General features: G+C 36.3%; 1 protein-coding gene across 1 annotated transcript in view; it reads left to right on the top strand.

The window, feature by feature from the left end:
• The window catches only part of RFX6 (regulatory factor X6), a 68,983-nt gene that overhangs the window by 46,976 nt on the left and 8,194 nt on the right, over positions 1–13,813 (top strand). Inside the window, exons 7-13 of the mRNA XM_062187685.1 lie at positions 1,665–1,772; positions 7,248–7,325; positions 7,414–7,527; positions 9,547–9,596; positions 12,023–12,182; positions 13,067–13,211; positions 13,486–13,595. Coding sequence (XP_062043669.1) covers positions 1,665–1,772; positions 7,248–7,325; positions 7,414–7,527; positions 9,547–9,596; positions 12,023–12,182; positions 13,067–13,211; positions 13,486–13,595 — 765 coding nt within the window. The remainder of the gene's footprint in view (positions 1–1,664; positions 1,773–7,247; positions 7,326–7,413; positions 7,528–9,546; positions 9,597–12,022; positions 12,183–13,066; positions 13,212–13,485; positions 13,596–13,813) is intronic.

Genomic DNA, 13,813 nt, shown 5'->3' on the forward strand with positions numbered 1-13,813 from the left:
TCTTAATTTTCTCTCCTGTTAGAAATTCAGTTGACTTTTAAATTGAACTTGAATCCAACAATTCTGAAACAAACATTCTATTATTAATTGTAACAATCTTTCTGTGGTTTTAGTTTTTCAGTATAACAACTACTGGTGACCAAGTTAGTTTTGTTTTTTTCATTTTCAGTACTTTGACTACTTTTGTTGTTTTACTGCTCTGGCTATGAGCTCTAGTGGAGTTTTAAATAAAAGACTTGAGAGCAGGTAGCTTTGTCTGATTTGTAGTTTTCTTTTAAAAAAGATTCATTTATTTGTTTGAAGGCAGAGTGGCAGAAAGAAAGAGAGTTAGAGAGAAATTATTCCATCTGCTTGTTCATTCCCCAAATAGCTGCGACATCCATGGTGGGGCATGCTGAAGCCAGTAGAGAGAAATTCTGTGTGGGTCTCCCATGTGAGTGGCAGGGGTTCAAGTACTCAGACCATCTTCCACTGCTTTCCCAGAGTGTGCATTAGCAGGAAGCTGTATCAGAAGCAGAGTAGCTGAGATTCAAACCAGCACACTGATAATGGGATGCCAGTGTTGTGATTGGAGGCTTAACTTTCTGTGCCAAAACCTTGGCCACTCTTTGTGATTTTCAATAGGATTTTTAGTGTTTTACTATTGAATAAGATATTTGATGCCGATTTGATATATATTAAGTGTATATATATTTGATATATATTAAGTGTATTTGATATATATTAAGTGTATTCACCTCTGCTTTTATTTGATATATATTTAAGTGTATATATATTTGATATATATTAAGTGTATTTGATATATATTAAGTGTATTCCCCTCTGCTTTTATCTGAAGAGAAAGAGAGAGAGAGAGAAAGAGAGAGAGAGAGAGAGAGAGAGAGAAGGGTGGAGAGAGAGAGAATGTAGCATCAACTGAGATAATTATAAAATATATGCTATTTGTGCCAGTGTGATTAATTTGCTGTGGATCCTATTTGTCATGAATGTGCATTCATTAATTCTGTGTTGTTTTTTGTAGGTATATCAGCACTGTAGCATTACATATTTTATATAAATATATGTCAGTTTTTAAAAATTTCTGGAAACTGCTAAAGGTGTGCTTTCTGAAAGAGACGTAGAAGTATAACAAATATCAGAATGTAAGGTGGGGGGAAAATTGATATGGGAAAATCTGGAGTACTAATTTTGTAACCAGAAGACTTAGACTCTAATCAAAATTCTGCCAGTAGTTACTCTGAGCCTGAGTGAATAAATTTAGTTCTCATCATCTCATTTATCTAATCTGTAAATTAAGAGGTTTGATTTGGAAATTGTTGCTCCTCTTATATTTAAAACAGTTCTGATTGTTTCAAAGGTAGCTTTTCCAAAAACTTATGGCATCAGCAAATACAAACTTAAATCTCCAGAAGCTGTGAAAATTGACAGATCATTAAAACTCAAATCCAAAGCAATAGGAAAAATATATTGTCTCTGAAACTATTTAAGATTTGGAAATAATTATGCTGACATATCTAGTTCATTCAGTTACAGAAATAGTCTACGCAAATCTAATTTCTCATGGTTCACAGAGTGAAGAATCAAATTATGGGGATTTCTGTTTTATGAGTTATGTTTTGGAGCCATGTAGTTGATAAGTTTTTTTTATTGTTTTTGAATTATAGGGTGGCTTCACACGAAAATATTCACTTAGCTCAAAAACTGGAACACTTCTTCCAGAATTCCCCAGCGCTCAACACCTCGTGTACCAAGGATGCATTTCTAAGGACAAGGTATCAATTAAAGATACTTCACTATTGATTTGCAGATATGTTTGTTCCATATCTCAATTTCCTGGGAATCTCATGGTACTTGTAGGAAACAGTCAGAAATCTGCATATCAAACATAATTGACTGATTCATAGGAAAGACAAATGTTTACTAACATTGATTAAACACTTTCCAATTAATTATTTACTATCTCCATGATAGTATGCAATCAGGAGGTGGTAAAATAAACCATGAAGGACTAAATATCATTTTTATTTAAAACTCTTTATTGAAGAAGAAAATACTATAACGTATCTTTCACATGTAGCTCCCTTAATTATAAGGTCTATGTTTTCTGTTAGCTCCATTTTATTTTTTTTTCAGGAAGTAGCCATTAATCTGTTCCCAGCACTAAGGAGGTTCCTAGATGAATACGAATACTTAACTAGAGGATTATAAAGCTTCCTTTCAATTCTAAATTTCTATGTTCTCTCACATTTGAAATTTTTTAAGTTAAGGAAGATACACTTCCATTGCATTCAACTTATAAAATAATCTTCAATATGACTTGTCAATGCTTATGTAATGAAGTCTAAAGCTAAAACTTTTATTTGTGTAGAGCAGTCATTTGTTGGGGACCTATTGGCTATTTATTATATAAAATGTTATTAAAACAGAACATAATGATTACTACTTTTTTCTTTCAACTAAACCTCAATTTACATTGGCAATTGAGGAAAGCAACTTTAATTGAGCCAGGTTTTATATATATATATATATATATATATATATATATATATATATATATATATGATTATATATATTTTTTAAAGATTTACTTATTTGAAAGGCAGAGTTACAGAGAGGCAGAGGGACAGAGAGAGAGAGAGAGAGAGAGAGAGAGAGAGAGAAATCTTCCATCCACCTGTTCACTCCCCAAATGGCCACAATGGCCAGGGCTGGGCTGATCCAAAGCCAGAAGCCAGGAGCTTCTCCAGGTTCTCCCACGAGGTTGTAAGGGCCCAAATGCTTGGGCCATTTTCCACTGCTTTCCCAGGCCATAGTACAGAGCTGGATCGGAAGCGGAGCAGCCGGGACTCAAACTGGTGCCCATATTGGGTGCTGGCATGGTAGGCAGTGGCTTTACTCACTACGCCACAGCACTGGCCCTGCCAGTTTATATTTTTGAATTGTAAAGGTAGAGGAATTTGATTAACTAATGTCCAGATGTATTGATTTAGTAATGGACTTTTTGTAGAAACAGGAAATAAATATATCTCATTGAATAAAATCTTATTGATAGATAAGTAGAGATACATAGTGATTTATAGGGTTTGCTTTAATGACAAACATACTCTGCATTTAAGAACAGGCAAAGTATTGAACATAGGCTCTACATGCTGAATCCAGGGGGAGTCTCCTGAAGTATGTCCACTTCCTACTATTCTCCCTCTATTCCATTTCTAAAGCCAATTACATGTTTTACATTATAGTTATAATGTGTGATATTATGACTTCCTATTCAAAAAATTGCCAGCAAGTGGGCATGTAAGGTACTTTGTGAGGAAAACTGAAAACCAGCAGGACCTCAGATCTTTGGGAGAGGGTATTATTGGATCAGCTTTGTGGAGAGGATTGCTTACATGCAAACAGGTCACCAAGATGTTTACTGTGTAAATATACCTGATGAAGGTAGAGGCGGGGAGCGAGAGTGAGAAACAAAGAAAAAAAGAGAGGTCGGTTACATGCTCCAATAGTTTATTTCAGTTGCTCTCCTGACTGTAAGGAATTCCTTACCTGCTGACTTGAAAGTGTGGTCTGTTGATCATGTCTCACTCTGGTAAAAAGGTGCTTATATAACCCCTGGTTTCTAAGTTCATTCCAATGGACTCCATTATGAGTACCAGGAACTGACACTCTTCTTTGTCCCTTGAGGACAGATTAGCCCTTTCACCTTCTTAACCAGTAGCCAAGTTCTTCAAGTAACCTGTCATTCCTAGAAAGAAGGATGGGGCCATGACTAAGCACCTGAAGCACCTGTTTCTGTAAGACAAAAAAGAATGGAGACTAGTAAATGAGAAGCTGACTCCGGTGAGACATGGTAGCTGAAGCTGAGGGACTCTTCATGCTGTCACCCAAGCAGTTGCCACTTCCATCAAATTGTCTTTAATGTAGCCAAGCTTTGCCTCTACTCCTGCATTCCCTAATATGATGTCTATTCTTAGAAAATCGAGTAAAATTTTATTTACAAAGTATGCAAAGTATACTATAATTAAAATTTATTACTGGCCGGCACCGTGGCTCAATAGGCTAATCCTCTGCCTTGAGGCGCCGGCATACCGTGTTCTAGTCCCAGTCGGGGCACCGGATTCTGTCCCGGTTGCCCCTCTTCGAGGCCAGCTCTCTGCTGTGGCCCAGGAGTGCAGTGGAGGATGGTCCAAGTCCTTGGGCCCTGCACCCCATGGGAGACCAGGAGAAGCACCTGGCTCCTGGCTTCAGATCAGCGCGGTGTGCCGGCCACAGTGCACTGGCCACGGCGGCCATTTGAGGGTGAACCAACGGAAAAAGGAAGACCTTTCTCTCTGTCTCTCTTTCTCACTATCCACTCTGCCTGTCAAAAAAAAATAATAAAAAAAATTATTACCTATGACAAGGCAAATATTAATAAACAATGAAATAGTAATTATAAAATTAATTTTTGATGATCTGTGTATAAAGCAATACATTTTGACACAAGTAAATAGAAATGTTTGTGAAGACAAAAGCTTACATGTACGTTAGAAAGTTTCAGGGTTCAAAGGATTAACTTTTAAAACCACTTATGATTTGCCTTACATCTTTAATTTTGCCTTTTCATGTTTTAAAGATACGTCTTGATGACCCGTCTAAAACATAATAGCTTTGTCTAAAGTGTAGAGCAAGTCTTACTTGTATTGATGGTGTCATATACTGCTAGAATTCTCCTGGAATTGGTTAGCATATTCCTTGGAAGGCAATTGGTAATTTGTACATCATCAGTATGCTACTGTGATCTAGACCACTAAGTTGTGTACTCCTAGTGGTTTACAGGAATAAAGAAAAGAATGCAGAAGGTTACCACCACCACCACTGTCGGTGGTGTTTTGGATCAAAATAGCTAGCATCCATCAATTTCTTTATATACACTATAGAGTACTCCAGTCACTTTTATATGTGTTTATTTATTTAATCCTTATAACAATTTATTATATAGTTTAGTGTTATAATTATGCCAATTTCCAGATGAGGAAATTGAAGCACATAAAAAAACAATTTGCCGATCTGTACAGTGATCTGCCCTCAAGGAGACCCAACAGGCCAGTCCACTGCAGTGGCTTTCAATGTGGTAAGCCTGGGCTTCAGCAGAAGTCAACTTGTGAAGAGCCCTGGCAGCTCTGCCAAGAGTTGGATCACTGGAAATGGACCTGCCCTGGAATCGAAGGATGCCCAGGTCAGAGCCACAGATCTTATTGGCTCCAAGCTGAACAGCCCTTCACTCAGCCCAACTTCCAAAGTGAGCACTGCAGTTGAGGGGACAGCCAAGTAGGGTCAGCAACATTGCAGGCAGAACTGTAAATTTCTTGTTAGAGATGCCCCCTGCCTTTACCTGGCCAGCTCTCCTCCCAGGCCAGCCAAGTAATGAAAGTCAACAGAGTGCCTTCCCCTAGGAGGTTCACACCCCCCTTAGGATATACCCCATGTGAAGAGATAGATAGGTCTGGGCCTCTTAACTTACAAGGCCTAAAGCCCAACAGATTATTATCAAGCCCCTTCTATCAGGTTCTATTTGCCTCTCAATCAGAAAAATTACTTGTAGCTTAGACAGCACCTTTCTTAGCTCCTCTAATGATGACTCTGTCCTTTGTTCTGGACCCTGTCTGGTCCACTTGGGCCTCATTCCTTTGTAATCATGACCTCTACTCTACCACCAATGGCTCTACTCCCAACCTCTGTGTACTGATGGTCCTCTTCCCCACTTAATGCTGTATAATTGTTCAGACCTGGTTAAGGCCACTCTTAGGATCATTGGTTACTATCCTCAACCTGTCTTTTATGACCTTGTCTAAATATGATCGGAGTCGGGGAACTTGGAGGGCTTCCATGGCCTTGGCAACTCATGACGACAGCCTAGGGTGGTTACTGGCGCCATAAACTAGAGTGTCAGTTTGTTGGGTCAACAACAGGAGCCACTGTGCGCTTGCTCCTGATGTGGGATCTCTGTCCTTAATGTACTGTACGTTTTGATTTGATGCTATAACTAGTACTCAAACAGTATGTTCCACTTTGTGTTTCTATGTGGGTGCAAACTGTTGAAGTATTTATACTGAATTGATCTTCTGTGTATAAATAGAATTGAAAATGAATCTTGATGTGAATGGAAAGGGAGAGGGGGCGGGAGAGGGGAGGGTTGCGGGTGGGAGGGAAATTATGGGAAGGGGAAGCCATTGTAATCCATAAGCTGTATACTGGAAATTTATATTCATTAAATAAAAGTTAAAAAAAAAAAAACAATTTGCCCAGAGTCACTTAGCTAGTAAGTGGTAGATTAGAGCTGGAACTCAAATCAAGCTAAGTTGAAAGCACAGTTGACAATTTTAACCTCTAAGCTGTACTCCCTCTCACGTGGAGCATGCAACTTGTAACACATAGGGACATTTACAGTATATGGGATAAAGATTTTTAGTTTAAATATTGTTAACTTGCTGGAATATTACCTAATTCTAATTCACTGCAAATTTTAGAATATGTTAAATCCTTTAAAAATTATGCAATTGAATTTTGAAGATTTTGCACAAATAGAGACATTTAATAACAGACACTGAATGTTTGAATCATTTTTGGTAAATATGTCATTTGATATTAATTCTAGATAATATTTAGTAAGCTCTCACTGTGTGCCAGGTATTGCTACGTGTGTCACATTTATTTTATTTGATTTTCTTGATACCAAATGACTAATATGTTATAAACACTTACTTGGAGATAAAAAGCTTTGTGCTCACAAACAAAGCTATTTGTGCAACCACACCTGGTAAGTAGTACAGTGGAGCTGGGCTTTCAGATTCAGCTGACTCCAGAATCAAACTTGAAACCACCAAGCCACACTGTATTAAGTATCCACTTAATAAAACTGAGTGAAGGGTTGATGTATTTTACATTTTATGTTTATTTCTCTAATCAAAGGTAATTGTCTTATTAAACAGAAAGATAAGATGTCGGTTTGGCCCGCAGCTTGCTGCACAGTTACATTTTCCATTGTTCTTTTCATGCTTTACTATGATTGTAGATTTGTTTGCCTTTCTTCCTGTATAAGACAGTAAGCTCCTTGGTTAGGTTTTGGGACTTTACTTCTGGGTCTTTAGCAATGAATGAAATGCCAGGTATATGAAAGGAGTTTTAAAAATGTTTTTTTGAGTGAATGAACAAATGAAATCCGTGTTAAAAGGATACTTTATTTACATTTTTCTTCCCTCATATAGGTTGATACTCTCATAATGATGTATAAAACTCACTGCCAGTGCATTTTGGACAATGCAATTAATGGAAACTTTGAAGAGGTAAGGGTGACAAAGCATGCCCTATGGACCTTCATATCCTGTTCTTAAGGGAAAATCTTAACATACATACTCTTTTCTCTGCAACTAGATCCAGCATTTCTTATTACACTTTTGGCAAGGAATGCCTGATCATCTTCTTCCCCTGCTTGAAAATCCTGTTATCATTGACATTTTCTGTGTTTGTGACTCAATTCTTTATAAGGTAAGATCTTTGAGGTGTCTTACATATGAAATATTTATTTCTTTAAATATAATTCTATCTCAATTCTTGCAATAAATCTTTAATAAATTTGTTATTCCTGGATAGAGCTATACTATCCATATTTTTTCTTATGAGAAAGCAAGCAACTCAGTAGTGCATTTTTAACAGTCTGTGGACTTTAACATAAACTAACACTAAAACAAAATCCATTTTTGTTTATAAGTAAGATGTATTCTAAATGTGACATATTAATATATAGTTACTGTTTGTTAACTTTCAGATTAAAATAACACATTAATTTTCCCTACCATGTCATTGTTTGGTTTGGGAGGATACAGAATTGGCATCTTTATGGGATTAACAAATTGAAAATCTTAAAACCCTCCAGCTTTATGAATTAATATCCAGTTCTGTTCTCAAACCAAATTAAGAATCCTGAAGTGTCTGCAGAAAGTCCATGAAGACATCATGAGTCAAGGGGCTGTTCTAGCCAAATGTTCTAGCCAAAATGTTTAGTGGGGAAGGAAGACTAATTCCCGATAGTCTCTTCTCTGGTTGTAACAGCAGCATATCCGAAGCCAAATGATAAAGCTTTATTGAAATCTGGGCATTTTGAAGTGTTTGACTACATTTACCTACTAAATTGTCATGAAGAAAGACAAAAGCTTTCCTTTTCAAAAAAAAAAAATAGTCTGAGTTGAGGAGAGAACTCAAGCTGGACACTATTAAGCTTTTGGGAAATAAAATCTCTTTAAGTGAATTGTCATTATCAGGTTCTTAGCTATGCAACAAAGCAAAGCAAAAACTAAATCAACACTGTCCAGAGACGACTTTGCAGACTAAGTTCTGAGGAGTTGAGCCAGAAGGAAGGAGCCCATATTTTCATCCTCTGTCCTCTGTGTCTCACATCACAGGATGAGAGACTAGAGGGGTAAGTGCAGTATATTCTCTGCCAGTAGTTCAAGTGAGAGTTGAGGAAATGCAAAGGAGAGCAAGAATTGGCTTGTTTTTCTGTGTTGAAAGAGAATGCCATTATTTTGAGAGAAAAAGTTCAAATTACACTGATTAAAATGCTTAATGCTTGAGTAAGCAACCAGGAAGAATGAAAGGAAGTAGCACAAAATTGGGTGTAAAACATACCTGGGATTCATGCACAAACACTTACCACCATTGTGCCAAAGCTGTTCAGGCTCTCATTTAGCTCTTCCAAGAAATACTCTTGGGGCCCACGTGTGGTGAAGTGGATTAAGCAACCATCTACGATGTGAGCATCCCATATGGGAGAAGGTTTGCCTCTTTGCTGCTCCACTCTGATCCAGCTCCCTGCTGACACACCTGGGAAAGCAGTGGAACATGACCCAAGTTCTTGGGCGCATGCACCCATATTGAAGACCCAAATGGAGGTCCAGGCTCCTTTCTTTTGCCTGGCCCAGTTCCAGCCATTGTGATTATTTGGGGAGTGAACCAATAGATGGAAGATCTCTCTTTCTGTCTTTCCTTCTCTGTATGTAATTCTGCCTTTCAAATAAATAGAATCAATTTCAAAAAAAGAAATACCCTTAAAATGTACTTTTCCCCATAAATGATCTATTTTTAAGTCCAACATAAAAATCCTGAATTTTAGTAACTTCAAATGAACATAGTTTCTCCTCCTTTAGGGTAGACCCAGGGAGGCCCAAAGAGTACTATCAGCAGAACGTGTAAAATGAGCTTCTGCTAGACCCTCATCCCATCTAGAGAGAGTGCTCAGCTCTTCATTCATAAAAAATTACATGATTACCTAGGCTAGTCCATTGATAATTCCGATCCTGGGCATATATAAAACTGTCTCTCTTATTTTACTCCTTGTACACACATGCAATTTATAGATTCATTTTACATATAAAATTGTAACCTTCAGGAATAATTTGGCATGTTTTTCTCTAAAAAGCTAGCAGGAAAAGTAATTTACAAATAACATGTCTTTCTATAGAAATACTCAGTAAAGCTTTATTTTATCTCTCTTTTGGTATGATTAAGGTTCTTACAGATGTACTTATTCCTGCAACAATGCAAGAAATGCCTGAAAGGTATGTTCGGTTATTAAAACATGATCATTTCTTAGGATGGGGTTTTGCCTTTACATTGTATTAAAGTAAAACATTAGGTAGCATTTATTAATTTATTAGGAAGATTATTTTCCTACTTCTGGATCTCTAGCAACAAAATGGGTGGGACGACCTTCAAATCTCTTCAATTAGAGAGCTAGCTGTCCAAAGGAAAAATAGATACTCCAATATGTTTACCTTCAAGATACTGAGAAATTGGAAGAAGATAAATGGGAATAATTGATAGAAAATAACTATAAAAATAAAAGCTATAAGGAACATTATTTTGCATTTATTATTATTTTTGTCCTGTTTTCAGAAATAAAGGTGGCATAATGAAATTGTGCCTTTTAACAAAGAAATTAGGGGGCCGGCGCTGTGGCTCACTTGGTTAATCCTCCACCTGCAGCGCTGGCATCTCATATGGGCACGGGTTCTAGTCCTGGTTGCTCCTCTTCCAGGCCAGCTCTCTGCTGTGGCCCGGGAAGGCAGTGGAGAATGGCCTAAGTGCTTGGGACCCTGCACCTGCATGGGAGACCAGGAGGAAGCACCTGGCTCCTGGCTTCGGATCAGCGCAGTACCAGCCATAGCGGCCATTTGGGGAGTGAACCAACAAAAGGAAGACCTTTCTCTCTGTCTCTCTCTCACTGTCTATAACTCTACCTGTAAAATAAATAATAAAAAAACAAAGAAATTAGGTCTCAGATAGCTTATTAATATCATACCTGAAGATTTTTACAAAACAATCTAAACCTGAAAAAAAAAGACCTAATTTTCCTTTGCAAACAAAATCTAGTGAAATTTATTTTAGTATATGAGGGGCATAGATTCATGTATAGCTGCTCATAGTGCTCAGTAAATATATATTGATTGATAAATGGGATTTTTAAATTCCTGTTTTCCTCTAGATCACTTTGTTGATGTTGGCCTGGTCAAGATTCTTGTGACTATCAATTTGAGTTTCTAGTCTCTAGTCTGTACTCTGAGTCAAGTAGATCTGACATGTCCATGTAATAGGAAAGTGGCTGTGCTTACCTAGCAGCAGGCATCAGTCACGTGAGTTTTGAAAGTGGCACTAGTAGCTGACTTTGATTAAAAACAGCACAGCCCTTGAGGCTTTCCACACGTTATTTCATTTCCCTACAAGCCTGACTTGTTCCTTGAAGGAAATGAAAAACATACATAAGTGTATTTAAAAAAAATCCCACTCTCACCCCAATTTTAATATCTTCAATTATCTCCAAGACTTTTTTCTAAAAATATCTATAAGTATATACACGAATAGCTGCTATAGCAGAATATTTTGAAATATTTTCTATATTCCATTAACATTATCTTTTTAGTGGTTTCATGAATTCCAGAATCTAGAGAATACCATAGTTCAGTTAACCAACTCTTATCATTGAATAAGCAGACTTTTTTTTTTTAATACAACCTGTCACAGTATTCCCAAGTAGCTACTCAGATTCCAAAATTCACAAGTGAGGAAACTAGGTACATATAAATGTTAATTTATTTTCCTAAAGGCAGCTAATTAGTGAGAAGAAGAGCATAAGATTTTCATCAAATTCTTTTTAACTCCAAATTATGCCTACTGATTTTCTTTTGCCATATTATCATTCCCCAGCATATGCACTATTCCAAATACAGAGTTGTTTTGTTGTGATAAAAATGTGGAGCAGTTAAACTGACTTTTAAAAATTTTTGTTTTTATAATATATATGGGGTATTTCAAAAACTTTGTGGAAAATATAGTTAAGACATGTTTATTTTGATGAAAAGGCTTTTGAAATCCATATATATTTTTCTTAATGCACATTTTCCATGAACTTTTTGAAGATCCCTTATACACAAACAATATTTGTAATTTTCTCTGTTGAGACCTATAATTAGTATGCTTTTGATAATTCATCCATAAATTATATATGGATTAAAAAGTATATTACCAGAAACTAATATTAAATAACTAAAATGATGTTATAATGTCAATGAGCTATCTCTCAAGAAGTCGATATATAAAATCAAATGTACTCTTACATTCTCCCAGAAAGATATTTCACAGAAATTATTGAATAATAAGTTAATATCTATAATAAAGTATTGTTTATTGAGTACTCTGTGCATACCAGTCTTGAACTTGAGCATTTTCCATAAACTATTTTTATATAATGCTAACAGCACCTAAAAAAAAGGTACTAGGCACTATTCTTATTCCTATTTAATAAACGACAACATTGGAGCTTCAGGATATTGAAGATTTTGAGCACAGTCATGAGAAGTGGACCTAGGCTGAGTCTGACTTTCAAAGTAGTGTTCTTGGGAAGCACAGATGAGAGTTTATCTCCATTTTACACTTCCTCAATGCATTTTTGCACAATGTGTCACTTAACACATAGTTTTCCTTGTAGCTTGTTGGCAGACATAAGGAATTTTGCAAAAAACTGGGAACAGTGGGTTGTTTCATCTTTGGAAAACTTGCCAGAAGCCCTTACTGACAAGAAAATACCTATTGTGCGAAGATTTGTATCTTCTCTGAAACGGCAAACATCTTTCCTACATCTAGCTCAGGTATGCTGGTAAGCCTAGAGTATTTGAATCATCATCATAAATGGATATTTTGAAGGAAAGATTGAGGAACTTTCATGGGTTGAAGGAAACTGAGTAGACAAAAATTAAGTGCAATGTGGTATACTGAGTGAATGCTAGAACTGAAGAAAAATATTAGTGAGAAAACTGGTACAATTTGAATTATGTCTATAGTTTAGTTTAATAGTATTGTGCCAATGTTAATTTCTTACTATTGGTAATATGTGATAGGTATATAAGACAATACAAAGCTGGATGGGGAAGGCATAGAAATATTCTGCACTACCTTTGCCACTTTTCTATGATTTAAAATTATTTTAAAAGAAAAAGAATCTGAATGCAATCAAAGTGTAGATACTTATTTATTAAGATTGTGTGTAATGAGTTTATGTGATGTTTAATGTTGTGAAACCTACCAATTGAACACATTTAAATCTACACACTTATGATGAATCTCTTAACAAGAGAAGGACCTACAAAGTAATTCTTAAATTAGGAAAGCCATACTTATATGTTAGTAAGAAATATTTTGCCTCACCCTAAATGACTGTTTGCTTTATGAAGTTTTCTAGCCCCTAAATTTTAAAAGAACAGTGTGGTATAATTCCAGACCAAAATATAACCTTTTAAATCCTTATTTTGTAACTATGAGCCAAAAAAATCATCTTATAAATCCCAAAATAATTATCAAACCTTTAACAGAGAAGACAATGAGTCTCAGCTACTGCTTTTAATTTTAAAATAAGGGAAAAAAAGTTAACTGATAATATTTTACCCTTAAGGATCTATTTTTCTTAAAGCTAGCATTTTATTTTAGATGGACTACAAATGCTGTACTGTAGTGTATTTTTCTGCTGTCTCTGCAGATTGCCAGACCAGCTCTCTTTGACCAGCATGTTGTGAATTCTATGGTATCTGATATTGAAAAGGTTGATTTAAATAGTATTGGATCTCAGGCCCTTCTTACCATTTCGGGCAGTGCAGACACTGATTCTGACAGCTACACTGAATGTAAGTCTTCTGCCTTTGTTTAGAATAGCTTGCCCGACCTTGGTGCTTTGACATCTTGGAATGGACAGGCCTTTGGGAGTGTGGGGGGCAGTCAGTGTGCATTTAGGACATTTGGCACCTTCTATGGGCTCTATCCACCAGATGCTGGGAGCAGAAGTAAAAATGCCATGAAATTATTTATTGCTTTTCCAGTTTTAGGTTGTCTTGTATCTTCAGAATAGAATAGAAGATAATATTCTGCTTCATTTCTTCCTTTTTTTTTAAAACATGGTAGATGATTCGATCACTGTGTTTCAAGAGCTGAAGGATCTCCTTAAGAAGAATGCCACTGTAGAGGCTTTTATTGAATGGTTGGACACTGTCGTAGAACAGAGAGTTATTAAGGTACTTTTTAATGACAGATTCAGAAAACATATTTTGTGTTTATGAGTAAATGTTAAACTTTCTGTAATTTTGAATGGAGGTAGAATTGGGGTCCTTGTGGCAGGCTTCGTGTATACATACTTTGAAAAACTTTTGAGGCCCCACAAATAAGGCAGTCCAAATATAAAAATTAGGAATATACAAATTTGAGAGCAATAGGCATAGAATCAGTTCTGTTT

This window comes from Lepus europaeus, chromosome 3 (assembly GCF_033115175.1).
Source record: "Lepus europaeus isolate LE1 chromosome 3, mLepTim1.pri, whole genome shotgun sequence".
NCBI classification, from domain to species: domain Eukaryota; kingdom Metazoa; phylum Chordata; class Mammalia; order Lagomorpha; family Leporidae; genus Lepus; species Lepus europaeus.